The 23,430-nt window shown below is 25.6% G+C and overlaps 1 protein-coding gene across 3 annotated transcripts in view; it reads right to left on the bottom strand.

Moving 5' to 3' along the window:
- LOC136977011 (serine/threonine-protein phosphatase 4 regulatory subunit 1-like) overlaps window positions 1-23,430 on the bottom strand; it is a 425,271-nt gene that overhangs the window by 357,793 nt on the left and 44,048 nt on the right. For all 3 annotated transcript variants that reach the window (XR_010881016.1, XM_067272424.1, XM_067272423.1), the window contains one exon: window positions 13,725-13,872. Coding sequence is in view for 2 of the 3 variants with exons in the window: in XM_067272424.1 (XP_067128525.1) it covers window positions 13,725-13,872 (148 nt within the window). In the remaining variant the exon portion in view is untranslated. The remainder of the gene's footprint in view (window positions 1-13,724; window positions 13,873-23,430) is intronic.

The raw sequence follows: 23,430 nt of genomic DNA, 5'->3' as shown, positions 1-23,430 counted from the left end.
TGTCATTAGCCGAAATTCAGTATAATGTATATCAAAACTTTATTCAGATCTATTCAAAATATTTGTATGTAGGTCTATATGTCAACCAGAAAAATTATAAAGGCATCATCCATGTTGCTTCGCTAAATAAAACGTCTTTTGTTTAATACATACGCATATAAACTAAAATTCCGTTGGTATAAATGCTAAAATTTCTTTCAATCTGAGTAATGCAGATAATTCTTATCGAAATAGTGGAGTAAATAAACTTCTATCTTAAACTTAATCGTAATGAAATATACGAAAATTTAAAAATAACTACCTCATACTACTCAAAAGAATAAAACTGTACCACAAAGATCTTTCTAACTCGTTGATTACGATAGATAAAAATAAAAATGGCTGTTTCAAACATTTGCAACATGACACGAAATTCTTATTAAATCGCTAATTTTCATTAATTTTCATATTAAAATACCCAGTCCTTTAATCATTTTCAGAATTATTATTTTTTTAATTTTAAACTATAAAATATTAAATAATAATAATAATAATAATAATAATTTTCAAAGCTCATGTTTTAAACTACAAAATAAATTTTAAAATTAAAAATAAGCTAATTCATTATGTAAGATTGGTTAATATGTATAAATTATTACTTTAAATTTCGTATAATTTGTTTTAAAAAAATGTAAATTTTTATAATTATTTCGTCACCGAACTAATTCTTAACAGTGTAGTAAAGATATTGTGCAATAATATTAGTTAATATTTATCAAGTTCCAAAACATGAAACAAGCTACTCTTAATAGGTGCAGAATTTCATCTACATATCAGTTTTTACGCACTAGTGCTCTTATAACGAAAACAAGTTTTTTCTGACTCGTAAATTTTCTATCCAAGGTAAAACATTTTCCGAATCAAACTTAATAATCCTGTTGAAATTTCTACTGAAGAAGAAAAAGAAAGACAATAAAAAAAAAAAAAAAAAAAGATTTTATCAAAGCACGCTCGACGATTATGAATATTTACAACTCTATCATGCATATAAAAATATTTCGTTTTGTCTGATCTTGAAGGTTTGATAACAACTTTGATTTCTTTCTCGTTTCAAATTCTACAATAGTACTAATGCTACACAATTCACTAATTTGTCTAGATGGCATAAAATGCTTGTTCAATAATGTAGACCAGCGGTTCCCAACCAGTAGTCCGCAGAGCTAAAATATGGTCCGCGAAAGATTTAAAACTTTTATTAATTTTAAATTATTATTTCCAAAAGTAAATTTTTCCAAAATCTACTTCTTCTTCTTCGCCCTTAATACAGTTAAGCCTGTGTTGTTAAATTATTATTATTTATTCATTTTGTTCATCGTATTGAACAAAATTCTTAAATTATTATGCAGGAATTTCGTTTATGCCAAACGTAGAGTAGGGGCCCTTTTTTTTATTTGAAATAAGGCTGAAAAAATGTGAGTGATTCTATCCAGAGGGCACTCGTTAATTTACCACATTCAAATAATCATCAAATTGTATCTCTTTCTTGCAGTGGGTCATGGACCAAGAGTAAAAATATACGTAAATATTGCGTAAATCAAATTTTCCGGTAAATTATTTGAGAAACAAATTCGTAATTTTCAATATATACTCAAATAATAATTCTACTTTTGGCGGAAAAGTTTAAAATAAAAATTTCATGAAGTTCTTTGAGTGAAGATTATATATTAAAATTCACTAACATTGCTGAATTTCTTATAGATCATACAGGAATATGGAGTCTTCAAATTTCATTGCATTACTACTTAGGATTTCGTTTAAAAATCAGATTAAAGTAAACGAAAGAATTCACCCCCTAGAAATCCTATGAATTCCAACGTTCTCCTAACAGCATAGCCTAAAAACCGTTAAACGTCAATTGGAGTAAACCCGTCCCCCTCCTCTAGCTCCCAGGGAATCGAGTTTCTTCGTTTCATACGGGGAAACTTTTTCCATATCAATTCTAATAGTTGGTCTAAAAAATCTACTTAAAAATAAAATGCTTATCTTCATATTCCACTATTCCTGAGGAGTCAAAATATTAAAATAAGGGATTCCCTCATACACAAATATATTTCGTATTTTCTATGCCTAACAGTTTTATTTTAGGAGGAAGTAAAAAAACTGTAGGATATTTTTTCTCTCACTGAATCCCTGAAGAACAAAATTGTTGGAATTTTTATAAGTGGAATTTATCTTGTAAATTTTTATCTTTCTGCGGATGCTCAGACAAATCGAGAGCAATTTTTTAAACAGTAATTTTCACTTCAAATATATACAGTAAATTAAATTAGGGTTGTATACCATAATGCAGGTCCTTGAAACTACTCTTATTCGCACAGAAAAGATTATAAAACGGTATTTATATTACGTATACAAAAATGTAAAATTACTGGCTTCCTATATTGCAATATTTTAAGATATTATATTGAACTGTATCATATAATTGATAAGATTAAGATCAGAATATCGATTTATCACTTTCAAAAAATTCAAAATAAGCAAATAAAAATTTTAAGGTCAATGTTCTCTTAGCGTTTAAAAGCGGAAACGAATCGGTATCGATGGCATAATCGATTAAAATTAAAAATATATAATAATATGTATCGAAGCACTGACTCATGTAAATGATTGCCTAAATCAATTGCGTTTTAGGTATACAATGAAGTGTGAAAAGACAATAAGAATACTTTTAAATTCCTGCGGCATACTTGTACATTACGGCATTTTAAGTAAACGGAACATAATGTTCTATTATTAATAGCAAGTAAGAGACGCCTACACACACACAAGTGTGTGTGTGTGTGTGTGTGTGTGTGTGTGTATATATAGTATGTATGTATATATGTTATAATATATATATGTATTATATTTGATTTATTTGATTTCTTTCTCGTTTCAAATTCTACAATAGTACTAATGCTACACAATTCACTAATTTGTCTAGATGGCATAAAATGCTTGTTCAATAATGTAGACCAGCGGTTCCCAACCAGTAGTCCGCAGAGCTAAAATATGGTCCGCGAAAGATTTAAAACTTTTATTAATTTTAAATTATTATTTCCACATTGATACAAACTGAATTTAATTTTTACTAAAAATGTTATGTTTCCTATTATAATTGTACTGTTGAAGCATGTTACTCTTGAGTTTAACGATTACTTATGTTAAAAGTTTTGATTAAAGTTTATTTTTAGATTGACACAGCTCATTTTTCTTAAACCTTGTGGTCCCTGCTAACAACAATGAAATCAAAGTGGTCCGTGGTCAAAAAAAGGTTGGGAACCGCTGATGTAGACAAACTCTTCTATCTCCTTCAGTCATAACTGATATATATATATATATATTTGATTTAAAATATTCTTACAAATCGTAACAGAAATATGAATCATTTACAAATACTTTCATTAAAAATTTAGAAACGATCCGTCTTATTCCCTCGCAATACGATAAGGCTATTTTATGAATTTAACTCCATCTCGATAATTATGTTTTGTTAACATTTTCATGAAGATTAAACATCTCCGCATAATAACTGAATGGACGAGGAAATGATTTTATGGTGATTCCCGAATGTATTGGCTATAGAAATTTAAACACGGTAACTTTTATTTACCCCATTATAAACATATTCATACACACGAGTCAAGTCAGCACTAATTTCATTTAAAATCATTAATAGGATGCGTTTAAAGACAATATATATTTAAATAGCTAAAGTGAAGTGTGTTTTTCTTTTGATTCATACATGAATGAAACCAGTCAGTTTGTTTTTAAACGAATGCGGTACGTAAATACAATTCTGTAAAGACGTGACTTTTGGAGCTGTCTCGTTGGCGCCAGAACAAGAAGGCAGCATCTAACTCGCTTCAGTCGTAAACAAAGTACGAAATACACTCATTCCGGAAGTGGTAAGTCGGTGATTTTAGTTACAAGAACGGCTGCAGAATCGACCGTACGACAAAGCTCAATTCAATGAAACTCAAGTAACTCCACAGAACAATTTTTTTAAAATTGTTACAAATGTTTAAAAATAAAAAATCAAATTTAAATTCTTTAAAAATAAATCTGTTATCCTATTTTTAATAATCATTTTCCACTTAATTTACTTACACAAATAAGATTTGATAAATATTGATTATGAAACTGTAAGACAGCTTCTTGTTTTGCAATCGTGCATTTTTAAGATGACGATTTTAATATTTTTGTTAATTTCGAATAAGCCATGTGATACCTGTAATGGCTTTCTCGGAATACTCCTCGGCAGAACGTTAAACATGCGATTTTTTTCCTTAGGGTGGTCTGGATTATTTGCCCTCAAATGGTCTCTATCCTGACCTGTATAAAATTTGATATGGTGGGTATTTATATTTTTAACATTCCCAATGTGATTGTGTTCTGAGGAATGAAATAAAATATGATCTAATTAAACTTTTCAAACTTTTTTCGTAGTTTCCCGACGATTCAATCGTGAGCAATAAAGCAGAAAAATCTTATTTATCTTAATAAAAATATTTAAGTGGTATGGCACTCTGCAAATAAATAATGAAAAAATATCGAATTGCTTGGGTTGTCTATTTAACGTATGAAACACTGTTTACTCCTTAGATGACATCGATATAACAAAAACAAAAAAATTCAGTGAAGACTATTTTCGACTATCTTAGGAGCTCAAAAATAATCTAACGTGCTTGATATAGTTACATACAATGAAAAACAACAAGCAAAAATTCAAAATAAAGAAACAAGTTCTAAAATAATCGTAAAATAGTTGCCAGACTTTTGCACACATTGTGTGCAAATGTTTGACAAATAGTGTTCAAACCACGCTTGAAAAACTGTTACAATATAGCACAGCTCGATAAGACTTGCCACTTTTTTTTCCTTCTAATCTTCAACAAAGTGCTTGAAAGTAAAATGTAGAGCTTGACAAAAGACAAACGTTAATTGATACATAGCTCTAAAGTAAAACAAAGTAAAAACTTCAATCACACTTAAAAGAAAAATAGAATCGAATACTTTTTTATTATTATTATTAAAGAAAGAAGAAATAAGTTCATCTGTAAAACTGTTTCTTTCCAGATTAAATTTTTGCTTATATATGTGCCTAAATTGTTTTTAAACCAGCTTTACGAAATAAAAGGTGAACAGTTACGGAGAAATTAATAACAACTTGTTTGATTTTATGAAAATAAACTATTGATAAATCATCGAAACATAAAATGCGCCATATCACACAGCTGACGGAGGCAACGGCAAAGAAAAATTAAATAGTTTTTCTTTTAAACATACAACGATTGATAACGTTATCGCATACAATTTTCTCGGAAAGAGGAAATCATATAGCATTTTATTTGAATGGAATCTACTTAAGGTAGAAAGATTTAAGAAAAAAAAACCGAGAACCGACTAAAGGAAAATTAATTAATTTTTCGTTTTGGATAATCAAGTCGAAAGCTTATCAAAAAAAAACAAGCTAGATATAGTATTTGAACTAATTAAAACCAATGTTAATAAGTTCCTATAATATATTATCTCAAAAGTTATAATGTAATATAATATCAGATGATGTTAGGGATTAACTTCATCTTTTTGCGAGCAATAAATCAAGAGAAAATAGATGATGCATCGGCAATGACATGCAACACCACGTCCAACCGCTACCTGCACATGTCTGAGCATCTAAGTAAGAAAACCGAAGTATTGAATTATTATTAACACGTCTTCGATGCGAAAGTTTAACTCACGACTCCACTAAACTTATAACCGATGATAAACGAACTCTGATACAAGGCCATCATGTTGTTGTCATACAAGAAAAAATATATATATGGTACTTTAGAAATTTTTTCAAGTGGAAAATATAATCATTATAATCACACACAAATCTCAACTAAGTTATGATGTAAAATCGTCCATTGCTCCATTTTAAATTAATAATTTATAATATTACAGTAAAAAAAATAAAAAATAAAATGCTCGACTTCCTATCTAAATTTAGAAATTCCTAATTTGGTTTCACATAAAATTCCCAGATGGCCGTCCATTTCATGTGTAAACGTAGTTATATTTATTTACTTTCGGATAAATTTTGTTTCAATTTCTGTATGATGCAAAATATTATATATATATAAGTTATAAATTAGCAGACAAGTTTTTTTTAATAAACTACTATATATAATAGCAAATTTTGGATGCTTATGCAGCAATTTAGTCATAAAAATGCTAAATCTACAATTATTTGCCTAAGATCATATAATTATGCGGCCGTTGACATGATTTATATAGTTTTCAGTATTCAGATAAATCATACTGTACAAATTATGATTAGAAAACATTCAGTTTCAACATCATATCTAACTTTCCTGGAAAATTTCGAATATTTTTAATCGCATATGTGTGAATATTGATTACAAATTCGCACGTAATAATGTTTCTCAGTTGCAGGAGTCTCTTCGTGTTTACTTAAAAATATATCACACCAGTTTCCCATGTTAATAAACGTGACCTCTACAGAAGAGGAGTGCATTCATTCTTCTCTATCTAACCCATGAACCTTCTTGCACATACCAAAAAAAGAAACAAATGTAACGAAAGAATATCGAAATATCTGAGGAAAAAAGATCGGGACTCGTATTCGTTTCTCCCGAACTGCTTTTAAAGACGATAGAATTTGATAAATCATGCATAGAATACAATAAAATATTATCTTCGGAAGTGGATGAGTAGGTCACAGTGGGTGTTGCAGGATGGGAAAGAAGAGGTCAGGTCAGGGAAAGTTTGTTGGAATCGGTTTCAAACAGCCCTAAGGGTGAAACGATACCCGACACGGTTGCAGTTTTGGAATGATCCAGACAGGAACTTATTCGCTTGTTTACCAAGAAACAAAGATGGTGAATTAAGAAGGGGAAACGTAAATCAAAAGCCATGACAGAATAGAAAATCCGTTTTTTTTTTATTTTGATTTAACTATTGGCATTATTTTGTTCGTTCAAAAAACAATCTTAAAAGTCTAAAATTATTAGTGTCTTTCGTTATTATTATTAAAGTCTATTATTTAAATTTTTTAAAATTATTATAAAATTTGTAATAGTTGGTTAAAGAACATATTGAGTATTAGTGTTTAATCCTTATTACAGAAGTACTTAGTATTATTCTTTTTCCCTAAGGAATATCTTAATGTAAAATGCGCAGTTAATAGCAATTATAAAAGTGAATAAAATCGAATTAGTTGAATATTTTCATTAAAAATTTTAAAACTATAAAAGAGAATCACAATAAGTAAATTTTTAGTTTTTATTTTCGTATATATGAACTAAAAATTTTCCAATAAATTGTTTTCGTATTATTTTAAGTTGCGTTTAAAAAGGATGAAATTTTACTTGTCAAATTAAAGTAAAACATTTTGCTTGAAAATTAGAAAAATTGATAAATTCAGTAAATTATACTTATCATTGATAATTAATCAATCATTACATAGTTTTTAAAAAAAAATAGTCTATAAATGAATAATAAAAGTATTTCTATTAAATATTTTCCATAATAATTTCTATTAATAGAAATAATAGAAATTCTGTTTTAAACTTTTTAAAATAATGTATTCAAGATTTTACACACACACAAATACAGTTTTTATCCAATATAGAAAAATAATTCAAATAATTCAAATAAAATAGAGATATTTTGAGAAATAAACTAATCTTTAATTCATGTGTATTTTCAACCTATATTTAGAAAATACCAGTACATATAAATTTTTGAAATAAGAATATTGATTTTAAATGTAAATTATATAAATTTATTAAATACTTTATTTAAATTTTCTGTTCTTCTATTAATAAATAAACTGTAACATAAGATTTCTATAGTCATCCTAATGGATTAGTTTGAAGAATTCTAAGTTGCACAAATATGCAATGAATTCTACAGCTGGTCTCAATTTTGCTCATTACAGGAGGTTTGATCTCTAGTGGAGTCAAGGCAAATGCATATAAATATAAATCAAAGTAAATACATATGAATAAGTAGGAGACAAATAAAACTCTGAAACCTGTACTGCCTATAATAAATTGCAAAGATCCATATCAAATCCAAACCTCGAAGTGATCAAGAGAAAATTTTAGCATATAGTCATTCAGCAATAACCATCTTAATAAATTTATACAATTTTAATGGTTTCATAAACTACAAAAAGAAAACTAAGATTTAAGCATAAAAAATAAATTTTTAAACAAACTGCAATAAACTGAAATAAAATCTGAATGATAAATTATATCAAAGCCACAACAAATTACCGTATTTTACGGACTATAAGACGCACCTTAATTTTTAAGCAATTTTTTTTTTTAAATACCTATAAGACGCTACGGACTATAAGACGCACCTGAATTTTGGAGGCAATTTTTCGAAGAAAAAAGTGCGTCTTATAGTCCGTAAAATATGGTATATTCAATCTAGTCTCAATGTAAAGTTTTGTTAATTTGCTATTGATTTTATAATCTAATTGAATGACAGCATTCCATTCTAATAAAATATCTTCCATTTGCAAATAAAATTATGGAATATTATTATATTTAAAATAAAATATTACATATATAATATAACCAGACAAATATACAGCATCTTTTTATTTACTCATACCGTAAGTCAAATTTTTTTAAGTAAAATATTGTCGGTTAAAAAATAAAATATTCATGGAAAAATATCTTTGAAAGCACATACAATTCAATTATGTTTTATCATCATCTTCAACTGAATGTATAAAAATAAAAAAACATCAGGTGATAAATGTAATGCATCTTTGGTAAAAATATCATTACAAACTCCTTATAAATAAAAATACATGAAATGAAATATAAATTGTTCTACAGTTTTTTTTTCTAAACAAACAACATTGAACAATTATATTATGGTTATATAAAAGTATTAGTTGTCATGTATATTTTTCTGATATTAGTATTTCCTATACACATGTTTTGATAACAAATCAGTCTGAAAGACTTTTATAAAATTAATTTATTGCTTAAGTGTCATGCTCTTAATATAACAACAACTAACTTACTAATATTCAAATGCAGAGAAACTCTTAACATCATTCAAAATAAAAATTTAAATTTTTAAATAGGAACTTACACTTTTCAATTGATATCATAGTAATATATTATCAACGTAGAACTTAACTATCATATTTATTTTATATTAATAAATAAATATTAATGTTCAAAGAAAGAAAAAGCATTGGAAACACAATAATCATATCAAAACAGTAACTTTAATGTACTAAAATTTTTCTAAGTCAAGAATTTTATGACATTGGCCAAGTGCCAACTTGTTTTTTCTCCACTCCTAGATAAGATTATTATGGTAAACTCATTGTCCAAAAACTTTTGCATAGTTATAATATATTTAATATAATAATTTGAATAAATCCTTATATATATATAAATTACCTTAGTTGACTCAAGTACTACTTGTTTCACTAATGCGACATTTTCAATTAATAAAATAAAATAAATGCTGCATCATTTTTATTATTATTTTTATTTATTTATTTTGAAAAATAATTAAATTATTGATATTTTGAAATTTAATGTATTTCTGTAATTAAAGTTATAAAATTATGATGATAATAATTTACTTAAATTATTTTGATAAATTTAGTTCAGTCATGAATATAAATAAACAATTTAAATATTAAAAATATTTTAATATTTAAATTATTAATTTAAATTATTATTATTTAATAATAAATAATTGTTAATATAAATAATTAAATTTACATTAACAATTAAAAAATCAACAATTTTACCGATTATACTTATTATCTCAAACAAATTTCAAAATATTTCTTGTTCTGTTATTTTTATAGGAGAAAATTTTTCAGAATAATTTAAAAATTCTGTACTCAAGATCTGTAAAAGTTAAAAAGTTATAATTTTATAATTTTTATATTATTAAATAAATCATTTGTATATACATAAAAATTATTGATAGATTTCTGTAAATTATTCTTAGTCTCAATCATATTTACCCTCCTGAAAAGTAAACTAACTTAAGTGAAAAGACTTTTAAGAAAACTGTTGAAATTTCCTAATTTTATAAATTGTAAATTAACCATTATGAAAATTCCATTTGAAAAAAAAAATCAGGAAAAAATTGAATTCAATCTTAGAATTGCTTAAATAATTCACAGTATATTTTCTTTTCAAATAAATATCAACCATTAAGAAATGAAATTTTCCATCTTTCTTCCAAACCAGCACTTTTGTCAAGAAATTGAAATGTACTTTTCATTTCTTTTGTTTTTCAAATAATAAAAGTGATGCAAATATTTCAGTCTTTATGTGAAAACAAGTTAATACAAATAAAGATGTCAAACACGAAAAGTTTTGTTATTATTACAGAGTATAAAAGTTATATGAAATTTAGATATAAAAGATTTAAAAACTTAATAATTTTGATTATTGTCATTGATATAATTTTTATGTAAAAATAATTAATGCAAACATCAAAGTTAGTAAATATAATTAAGGCATATTGTTCATAAACAGTTTGTAATCAGTTAAATTTAAATTAATCATAAGGTTACAAAGTATATAATATACAATGGTACCGGTACCTCTTACTTCGAACAATTCCAACTTTGAACATTTCAGAGTCAAACACTAGATTTGAGAGAAATTCCACTCAGACTAAACTTTACTTACATATTCAAACTACATACACAGTGAAAAAATGCACTTGCTCTGTAAACACCATCTGTTATGCAAACAAGTTATCTCTCACTCTTGCTGTAAAAGCATCCCTTGTATTACATTATACTAGAGTACTTTCAGTGCTTTTTTTGCTTTATTTTGGTATATTTGATATATGTGTGTATATATAACCCCTGCCCGTTAATCATGGCATCCAAGAAAAATGTGGAAAGCAATAAAGCCTAAGAGGAAGGTTGTAGTATTCACAATTGAAGTGAAAAAGGATTTTACCATTAAGCATGAAAGCAATATATGTGTGGCAGATCTGGCAGCCATGTTTAAGATGACAAAGTTGATGTTGCGCACCATTTTTAAGCACAAGGAAGCAATAGAAGCAGTAAATGTCACTAAAGGTGACAACATTGTTGGAAAGAGGATGTTATTGAAGAGTATAGATAAATAAGAAGCAATTAGATAGTGATATAATCTCTGAAAGAATTATTTATGAGAAAGTCAAACAAACTGCATAGTAACCTTAAGAAACAGGACATCATCACTCCTAACTAAAGTACAGTAAATGCAATTTTCATTTTATTATACAATATTAACATATTTTATTCATTGTTTTCATGTTTCAATTTATTATTTAGGGCATTTAATTTGTGTTATTTTTACTTTAAATTATGTGTATTTACTGTTTATCAAAATGGGTGTTGTTCAGGGTCCAGGAATGAATTAATTTACTTTCCATTATTTTTAATGGGGAAAATTGATTTGGACTTTGAACAATTCAGAATTCAAATGACCTCCTAGAAGGAATTAAATTTGAAGTATTGAGCACCACTGTATTACTATGAACATTCTATAACCTTATATATAAATATATGACAATCTTGCTTGAGTTAACCAAAAAATTAACTAAAACTTGACTTCCAAATATAAATTTATTATATTTTACACATATACAGAAATTATTTTATATAATATTAATGACAAAAATTCAAGTATGCCATCATGAATTCTATGGGACTTCTCAAACTGAGTCTTGTTGGTATTATGGAAAACTAATTTGACCTTTACACAAGCAACACTTGCAAACTCTCAACATAAATAATATAATAGTAGGATAAGAAATAATAGTATCCAATCTAACAATCATTTGGCCTTAATATAATTATCAGGCTTAGAGATGTTTAAATACCTTTTTTTATTGTAGATTTGTATAAATACTATATTTTATTGGTCTTAAAGTTTTGAAATTCATTTATATAATATGCTTTGGTAAAATTATTAAGCTTTAAATGTTTAGTTTATACAGTATACACTAAGAATCAGCAATCTTTTGAGATTCACAGGCCAAATTGTACTTTTATTTTGAAGAAGCCAGCCATATATATTTAAATTATTTTAAAGGGACATCATGGATTGGGGATGGAATATTTTTTAATAAAGAAAATTCTAGGAATTCTGAAAACCAACACAACAAAATAATATCTAAGGAAGAGCAATACTAAGCAGAATGAATAAGTATTTATTAAAACAAAACAAATATTTAAAATAGTTAAATGTATATTTTTCTCATAACAAATTTCATAAACAAATTTATAATTACATTTTAAAGTAAAAAATAAGCACCATCAAATTAATCAATTTTTCCTAATAAGAAACAAGTTTATAATTTCCCTCTTATAAAATTTTTTGTCTTTAGAAGCAAAGTCCTCATTCAACTCTCTTTCTAATTCCTCTTGATTTCAAAATTGTTGGTTAATGCATTTAATTGTCAAGTGACAAGAAAGGGTGAAAATCAGATGAGAGAGGTCTGGGAATATAATGGATAGTCACTCTTGAAGTATGAAATTTTGCATATCTTGAAGAAACACACCCATTTACTATTAATCAGTGCTTGCTGTTTTTGGAAAATCATCTCCTCGGGCACACATTGCAGCTGAGCATAATAAATTTTTCCTGCGATTGTTTGGTTTGAGGATAAGAACTCAAAATGAACAATACCTATGATATTCCATCAAACACACAACAAACCTTCTATTGATGAAGTGCAGGTTTTGATGTGAAAAGCACAAGATAGCCAATGATAAGATCACTTAGTGTTGCAATACATAATCCAGTTTTCATCAGTAGTCTGTCCAAAAACAGCTTGCTCTTACAACAAGAAAGAAAAAATAAATTGAAAATCTCCAGGATTTGTTTTCTGTTGCAAGTTCATGTGAAACTCATTTGCTTAATTTAAATGCTTTTCCCAGTTGATTCAAGTGCAGATGAATGATTTCATTACTCACATCAAATATTTCTGCAAGCTGTCCACATTTTTGATTTGAATTTCGTTCAGTAGTATTTTTTAATTCATTGTTATCCATATCCATGGCTGTCATCCTGCATGCAGTACATCTTCAAAAGAGACATCCTCTGATGCAAATTTTTTATACCATTTATGGGCATCTCTTCTCTGAATGCTGTGCATATCTTTCTCGAAGTTTATGAAGAATTTGTTTCAAGCTTAAATTCATAAAGTAAGCATGTTCAAATAACTTTGAAGCTAACATTTTGACATCTGTTTTCACATGTATTATAACAACTATACAGTTAAAAATTTTTTTAACAAATTGCTTTGAAAGTCTAAATTTAGAACAGAAATACAATAACTTGCCATCTAAACGGAATACTACACAATTAACGTTCAAATTAGTAACTATATAAAATTGCGGGAATGTTTTTGGTTACCTAAATTTGTACTACTATAATTTCCAAATTAAGAAAGTAATTGCTATTATATAGCTTGAAATAACAATATTTATTAGTCTTTATATCATTTATTGTCATAATATATCAAAGGTCATCATAAGTTATAGATATGGACCAAAATATAAACAATACCAGCTATAATCATGTGATAAAATCACTATAATAATTAATATTGGTATAACTAAATTCAAATATAAAATTAATATATTCTCATCTAATAAATGTTTTACAACAAAAAGTTAAATTCAGCAATACCTGTTATATATCACATCACTTTCTGCAAATTTTTCTAAATTAACAACTTTGGGATTACGTAGTAATTCTTCTGAACCATCAATCTTATCAGAACATTCAGTTTCTTCATTCATTGATATATCACTGTCACTATCTTTTGTTTCATCTTCTATAAAATATAAATTAAAGAAATTAATGTAATTTATATGTAAATATTTCAATATAAAATATTTTATTTAAATATATCAAACTCCAATATGATACATTCTGTTAAAAACTAGCAGAATGTATTGTTTTAATATAATTTTTAATTATAACTGTAAATAAGTTCTCTTAACAAGTCTTTATACAATACATTTTTATAACAAACACATTTTATTAAGATTGTAATAACTGATTTGGTTATTCATCTAAAATTTGTTGTTCTAATAATTAACAAACAAGATGCATTGTACACTAAACAACAATAGTAAATAAAACAGGCATGATTGCTATTAGCAGTTTTAAAAAAAAAAAAAAAAACAATTTTTTGCAGTATTTCCAAGTAACATTACTAAGTTACTTGAGTTGTCTAAATGCATTAGACAACTCAAGCATTGCCTAGAGGCAGAAGGATCAGAAGAGCAACAAAAATCAAAAGTTAAAATATATAATACATAGTAAATATGTTGTATTTCTTATACTAACTTCAATTTCATATAAATGTTATACTTCAATAATATACTTCTTGCCTAGTGTTGGATTAAATTTATAAGTGCTATATCAGCTTTTCTTTGTTGCTAGGCTTATTACACCATCATTCAGTACAAGACCAGCTTTAGAAAATCACATTTTATTTCCAAGAGAATGCATTTCAGACATTTAGTCCCTCATCAACTCTTTATGATGTAAATATTTATGAAACGTATAGTAAGGATGACAATTTGTACTCAGGTTTTGTACCAACTGTTGTCCTTACTGTACATTTCATAAATATTTACATCATAAAGAGTTAATGAGGGATTAAATGTCTGAAATGCACTCTCTTGGAAATAAAATGTGATTTTCTAAAACTGGTCTTGTACTGAATGATGGTGTAATAAGCCTAGCAACAAAGAAAAGCTGATATAGCACTTATAAATTTAAATGTTATACTTATCAGACACAAATATTTATTTATATTTATGTTTATATCTTATTGTTTTTTCTTTTTTAATTAAATAACTTAAAAATAGAAATGTAGCACCAAATCTGTTCTTATTAAATGGCAATACATAAGAATGAATTGGGTGCTGCATTTCTACTCAATCATACCTCCCTTTGGTACACTTCAATACAAATGTATTTTATAACCAGAAACAATTGAAAGTTGAAAGAAATCACACACAGGAAAATTATTCGTTCAATCATTGATTGAAGGAATAATTTTTTTTACATATTTTTCATGTTTCATAAGAAATATGTAAAAAAAGAAATATTAAGAAAATAACTGAAATGATACATAAGCATCTCTTAAAGTTTGTTGAGATATAATGAAACAGGACTAAGTGAAAGTTACAGAGAACAGTAGTTACAGAGAACTGTGCAATTTTGGCATAAATTTAGATGATTTATAAGGTCAAAGCTGTGGCAATGGCATGGAAAAAATAACAATATACAAAGACATCTATTAAATTTAAAGCCACGTATATTTTATGTCCAATTGCACAATTTTCCTGGATCAACAGATGGTAAAAAATTTTTTCCAAATATTCTAACTAATTTTAAAGCTAAAACAGGTTTCAGATACAAATTACGAAATACATATTGAAGCAAACAACAACACCTTAAATATCAATATGCCTTAGTTGACATTAAAAATAATGAAAATTTGAAAGGAGTACATGGCATTTAAACAAGAGCCAAAGCTGATTTATAAGCTTAACATAATGATAAAATATATTTGTTTTATTATTATTTGGTACAAAGGGACATCATTCCTGTGAGTAAACAATTACAATCAATAAATGCCAACATTAGTTTTGCAGAGAACACTTAAAAAAAAGAAAGTTTTAATAATTAAACCAACTTCACTGCGTGTTTTAATAATTTCTAAACAGTTTAGACAATACATAAGAAGCAGTAAAGAAAATTTTGGAAAATCTTGAAATATTTTCACATTTTAACCTCTAAGAAATCAAAATAAAGGAAATGTTCATGGTATGAAAATCCAGATGAACCAATAGATTTTCCTGAAAAAGCTTAAGGTAGAATTCTTCAACATTTTATTAAATACAACATTAACAGCTTTGACAAGATCTGAAAAATTAAAACGTATAGCAACAGTTTTACCTTTTCATATGAAATTGATTTATTGAAATATTTATTACTGAGTGTTAATGAATTATTGTAAAAATTTGAAAACAATATTCTCATGTAATAATAAATCTAATACTGATATCACAAAATTACATAAAAATTATAAATAATGCAAACTCTTATACAGTGCTGTAGTACAGCCAGAATTTTAGCAAGGAGGGTGCAACTAAAAAAAATTAAGATGAATTGAATGTTGTTTGAGTAAAACTACAATGTAAAAATATACAGATTATGTTATTTATGTTCTTGTATATGTTTAGTTTCTAGCTATTACAAATAATAATAATAATAAAACAATAATTATATTACAAAGAATAATAATTATTATTTACATAATAAATTTGAATAGTAATCACTTGGATTTACTGAACAAATCACACACACAGGTTTGAGTCATCAGTTCATGTAAATGTGAAAGGAAAAAAAAAAAAAAAAATCACATTTTATTACATTACTAAATATTCAAAACTTACAGGTTATATAGTTTAAATTTATACTTATGCAGCAACTGGCTTTAACTTACCCTTATACTTACTTACATATAAACAAATTTCAAAGAAAATGGATATTAGTATCAAAGGATGCAACTGCTCCCTTGTACACCATCCTGAATGCACCACTAATACAGGGAACTGGTGCTAAAGAAGCATTAAAAATAATTAATGGAAACTTCAATTTGTCTGCAGTCTTGTAAATACAGCTAAAAATTCCCATGTTAATATTGCTAGTGCAGAAATTTTTTTCAAAATTAAAATTAATTAAAAATTATTTAAGGGCAATGCTAATGAAAATAAACTGAGTGGATTAGCAAACTTCCAATTAAAAATGATATTGTTCAAAAATTAGATTTGGAAGAGTGGAAGAGTCAGTGACTAAATTTGCTATGAAAAAAGAGAGAAAAGTTCATTTTAATGTATGATGTTAATATAACTTAAAAAGCAGATTATTACACATAAATGTAATATATGTATATAGGTATGAATCATTTTTTATTCATTAATTAACACATTGACCAGAACAACATTAATATTTAAAAAATAGAAGAAACTATAGCTGGAATGTTTTTAAAATGTTTTTTGCATATTATGGAGGATAAGTCACCTCTAATAAAAAAATCAATGCCATTGAGAAAAAAGACAATTTTGTTCCTGGGGTGTTTGAAAAGATGTAATGAAGACATTTATAGTTTCTTCTATTTTTTAAATATTTTTATTCATTCTTATATTTTGTTATTCAATATAAATAATATATGAAAAAGTATAAAAGAAAAATTTTTAAACATACAATAACTTTTCCTCTTGGAGTTAAAGTACTCAATACTTTACCAACTTTGAGGACAAAACACTAACATTTAAAAATTCACAAAAAATAAATTTATTTAAACCTTTAAAACATTCTCCAAATAATGTAATATAATATATAAAAATTAATAATTTAAATTTTTATTTTTAATTCATTAAAATATGTATTTATATCATTGTTTACAATATTTCAATATTTTGTAATTGTACATAGATCTATGTTCATTTATATTTATAACATTATTGTATTGAAATAAAATATTTGTTTTAAAATGTAGGGAGATTTTTTAAAATATTAATTTTTATTTGGGGTACAAAATAGCATTTGCCTAAAGGTAGCATGTACCCTTGTAGCAGTCATGACTGTTGTTATAACAATAGGATCAAAAGAGCCAAAATTATAAGAAAAATTTAATATAATCTTTCATTTAAATTAAAAAATATCAAAAAATTAAACACGCAAAAATAATACTAACTTATTATTCAATAAGAATTTTACCTATTTTTATTCTAATTTTAATTCAAAGACAAATCTTACACTATTTGGTTCTGATAATTTTTACATTGTTACAATTTTTGTTTCATACATAGCAGAATATACATATAAGTATTACATACAGCAGAAACAAAAAATTGACTAAATGACTGATTCAAATGCTTTACTTTTAACACTTTAGGACAATAATCAAAAATTGAATATAGTTACATTAATTTTGCACAATACATTAAGGTGTTATTTCTTTGTAAATTAGTTGAGACAATTCAGTAAAATTAAAATAGGCCTATTCTTAATATTTACTTGTCATTAATTTTGTATGAAAATACAAACACACAATTTCCCAAATATTTATTCTTCAAATTCATTACTTTTAAAATAAGCTTCAAGTCTAAATAAAAAAATTCTATTCTCATAACACAGAAAAGCACACTTAAAATCTTAGGGCCTTTCAATCATTTTACAATTCTTATAAATTATATTAATTTTAGAATTTTATGTTTTCATTCCTATGAATTTTTTTTGTATTGTCTTTTTACATAACAGAAGTTTTAAACAGTCTTAAAAATTCATCAGATACTTTTAATTTATGAAGTTTATATTTTATTTATAAAACAATGCCATGAATATGTTATATTTATAAAATAATGCCATAGATTTTTGAATTTTTGATAGATTTCCCTTAATCTATCAAAATTTAAGAGATAAATTACTTTGAAAAAAGCCAATATAAAAAAGTAAGTAAGAAGTAAGTTTCCAATCAGGAATCAATGATAATTTTCATTCATTGATACAGTATGTGAAGTTTATATAAATTAAATATCCAAAATTAGTAACACAGACATATCCATTAGAAAAACAGTTTAAAATCTGTAACATACAAGGGTAATCCCAAAAGTAAGGTCTTCTATTTTTTAGAAATACAAAGAAACATTTATTTTCAATAATTTTTACGTCATTTTAAAGCTTGAGCATTTATCTATTTTTCTACATAATCACCATTTCGGTCAATGCATTTTTGTAGACACTGTGGCAGTTTTTGTATGCGAATGTCATACCAGCTTGCCGCCATGTCGTGTTAAATCAATTGAAATTCATTGCAATTGATGGAAGTGTATGGCAAGTCATGTAAGGATGTCAAAAACATCCTCAAGTGGTGTAGGAAATTTGCAGCTGGTCATACTGAAATTCACGACAAGGAAAGAAGCAGGAGACAGTCAATTTCCGATGAGACACTCAAAGGTTGAGCAAACCATGCGTGAAAATCGGCTGATCACTCTGGATGATCTCTGCATTTTGATTCCTGGGGTTTCCCAAAGCACCATTCATAGGACTAACAGAAAAGTTGCAATATTGGAAGGTGTGCACGAGATCCCGCGACATGGTGGTGAGCTGGTATGACATGGGCATACAAAAACTGCCACAGCGCCTACAAAAATGCATCGACCGGAATGGCGATTATGTAGAAAAATAGATAAATGTTCATGCTTTAAAAGAATGTAAAAATTTTTAAAAGAAACATTTCTTTATATTTCTAAAAAAAAATGGGAAACCATACTTTTGGGATTACCCTCATATATGTGTACAAAATTTTGCAGTTGGAACACACTGGTACCACATATCTACAGATGGCATAAAAAGTATTAATAGCCAGTGTGTAGTAGCAGCAGTTGCTCAACAAAAACAATTGTTCAGTCACCATATAAACATACCAGTAGTAAGTTTTTTAAAAAAAAAAAAAAGAAGACTGTAATATATGTATATATAATTTAAATTTATATTATACATTCTGTAAATAGTAATATGTACACAATTGTATAGCATTAACCAGACAAAAAAAAATTATAATTAGTGATGATGTTTGTTTATTATAAAAGTATTTTAATCTGTATTATAAGCTTATTCTAATATATATTATTATTAAAGAACAAATGCTAACAAATTTAAAACATTAAAATACTCTTTTTGATTTATAGAAACTGTTTAAAAATTAAAAACAATCTAAGACACAGCCAGAATAGATGCAAGGAAGAAATTGCATACCCTCCTACAAATATTCATTTTCTTTTTAACAATTAAAATTTATTTATGTGTAAATGTAAAAGAAAAAGCTAGTCACCACAGTATAAATTTAAACTGTACAACCCCAAAGTTTTCAAATACTTACAACATAATATGATTTTTCCCTTTCACATTCACATGAAACTAATGATTCAAACCTGTTTTTTGATTTGTTCAGTACTTTCAAATAATTATTATTTATAGATTACATTTAATTATAATAAACTAATCAAACAATAATATATACAACGTAATATGTATATAATTTGCATTGCAGTTTTTTTTAATCAAACATCCAATACTCCTTAATTTTTGTAATTACAATCTCCTTGCTAAAATTTTGGCTGTACTACTGAAAAATAACAACAAATCTATGACTTAAACAATATGAAAAACTAGAATCATAGAGCCAAAGTAAAGTGCAGTAAGAAACAACACACAAATTCTTCAGTAAATTTAAATTCATCAAAAAGCATTCATCAATATGTTCAGCAAATATTTTTAAAAATCATTTATTGTATCTTAAAATATTTACTTTATCAATAATTACAAGAGAAAAATAGAATGCAGTACTATAAAAAATATTTTTAGAATTTGATATAAAAGGTAAACCATCTAGAAGTAAAGATTATTATTTCTTGACTGTATAGTATGTGTTATATAATTGAAATCTTTGTAAGAATGCAATCATACATAACAAACAAATTAAAGCCATAATTATTTGATTTAAATTAGCAAACTAAATTTGATTTATTTTAGTTTGAAAATAGTTTGATATCAGTCAAGAATTGTTTTTGAGTCATTTTGAATTAAATCCTTATTAACTGTTTCATGATTAATAAATATTTAACAAAAATATGATTACATAAACATTCTATTCAAGATCTATTAAAAATGAGATAAACATCTACATCACAAAGAACTAATTATAAAAATTATTTTACATTACTATTCTGCACTCTGAAATAGTTTATTATTTTAAATTGTGTGACATCACTATTCAGATTTAAGATCTCGAATTAATATTGCAGTGAGAAAGCTGGATTCATACAAAAATTACTGATTTAGCAGCAATCTGGCCACTTTTAACTAATTAATATCTAATATTTCCTTTCTAAAGAGGTTTATGAATATAGCTACTTAATAAAAAAAATCATTAAACATACTGTACTGTTTATACAAAATTCACATCATTCTGCTTATCTTCAAGTCAGTGCATGCAAATTACATTATAATCAATTCTGTAAGTTTAATTTACACAAAACAATTTATATAGAATTAATTACAAAATGATTATAATTCAAGAATTTTCATTTCATATTAATCTGAGCTGAATAAATAAAAATATATTTTTCAACTCAATAAATTAAGTATTGTTAATTTTATAGTTTTAGATTAAGTTACATTATAAATTAATATATATTGTTTTTCTTAAAACTTAAATGAAAAAATGAAAAAGTATTTTCAAAACTTAAAAATAAAAAAAAGTCATCATCAGTTAGCAATAAGAATCCCAAAAAACCATTTTTTCAAATTCATCACTATCTAAATTCTTTATTTCAAAATTCCTATTCTGGAATTCTAGAAAAGTTTATCATTAATGAAATTAATCCAAAATTATATAAAATAATTATGTCTGTTCTCTTTATATCTACTATTCTAGCATATTCAGTGTTTACCCTGATCAATGACAGAAATTAATAATCAAATTTATATAAAAATATATAGTCTAGTAAATTCCAATAGTTTAAATATTTAAAAATTCTAAAGCAAACTTACTTTTACTTTTTTAAAATTCTGTTCATTAATAAATTATCATCTTATTGCAGATATTTTATTTATAACTTAATCATGCCAATATTATGCATATTATAAATTTATATTTCCATACAATAATAATAAAATTATTTTATATGTAATGTTTTAATTGCAAATTAATGATTTAATATTTGAAGTCATTACATTAATTCTTTTAAAATGTATTATGCAAATTGACATTTGTTTAAAACAATTATTAATTAATATTTAAATAATTATTTACAAATTGTAATTATTTTTATATATTTAATGATTATTTTGTATGAAATGAATATTATAATTACAGTAAAAATGATCTAAAAGCAGTACACATCATTAAAATTTAAAGTATGAAATAATATTTTTTTAAATAATAAATAATAATAAGATAAGCTAATAAGTATAAAATTTACTTTGTACTGGCATGTTTCAATTAAGTTATTGACATTTTGAATTTTCAATGTTTAAAAATATTTAGTCTTCTAATGTAGTAAGTAAAGCCTTCTGTATTTCATTGTAATGCAGAAATGCTTTACTTTAACTTATCAAATGTAAATTTCGTAACTTATTTTTAACATTGTTGATCCGAAGATGGGATTAAAAATCCCAAAAATCACTTTATTCAAATATATATCCAACTCATTAATGAAAATTAAGACTATACAAACAAAGTTTGAATCGTTTTGCCTATTTATATCCTTTTTATTCCTGGGCTTCTATGTACAATATATCCAACTCCTTTGTTTTAACCATTTCAACTTTCTTTCTAATGTTATTTTTATACTTAATTCCTCAGAAAATTATAAAATCAAGTGAACTTATTAGAATTTAAATATCTGATGATGGCAATTTTAAGTATAAATATATCTTTATAAATAGCTATTATAGCACAAAATCAAATATGAAAGCTAAGATTATTATATATATAAACATCACTAACAGTAGCAAAAAATAGCCCAATTAATTATGGTGATCAAATAGTTTAAGATTATTATTATTTAAAATTTTTTTTTTGTATATTGTGTATCATAGATGACAAATCTATAGAACAAAGAACTTTATCTTACATGAAATATGCCATAATGTTTCATATTTTTTTATTATAAATATTCAAATTAAAATTTTAGTATTCTTTTGTTACATAATTAGTCAATAATTACACAATTCAGAAAACAGTACAAGAACATTAGAAGGAAGTTATGACAAATTATATATGCAATATAGGACCTATATTGTAAATAGTAAACCTGAATCATAGTGTACCAAGTATTTTTTATGGTTTTGGCAGATTTCCATTTTTGAATGAGTTTTAGTATTTTTCTTTTTTTTTAAATCTGTAAAATATGCCAGATAAATATCACACATTTAAGTTCATTGTTTTAATAAAATCACTTTTACATACATAAAAACATTTTATTACTAGGCTTAATCCAGATTAATCCAGTGATTCCAAGTAAAGATGAGTTTTCAAATGCAAGAATTGAGAACAAGTCAATTACAAAAGTTTTCAATGTTCCCATGAACTTGGGCTATATATCTGAATATTTTTTGTTGCAAACCTCATAAGTTTACATAAAAGCAAACAAGACAATTCAATTACCAAGAACCAAAAGATAAAGAATATTCTTCATGATTCAAAATTTTTCACACTAGCATACAGAATAAAATAACTTATGGATCAATTAATAATGATTACTAGTTTCAAAAATTCAAATTAAAAAATACAAATAATTAA

Source organism: Centruroides vittatus, unplaced genomic scaffold (genome assembly GCF_030686945.1).
Source record: "Centruroides vittatus isolate TY-2023 unplaced genomic scaffold, ASM3068694v2 contig_439, whole genome shotgun sequence".
NCBI lineage: Eukaryota > Metazoa > Arthropoda > Arachnida > Scorpiones > Buthidae > Centruroides > Centruroides vittatus.
Note: the sequence above shows the minus strand (reverse complement) of the source record. Positions and strands in the feature narration are given on the sequence as shown.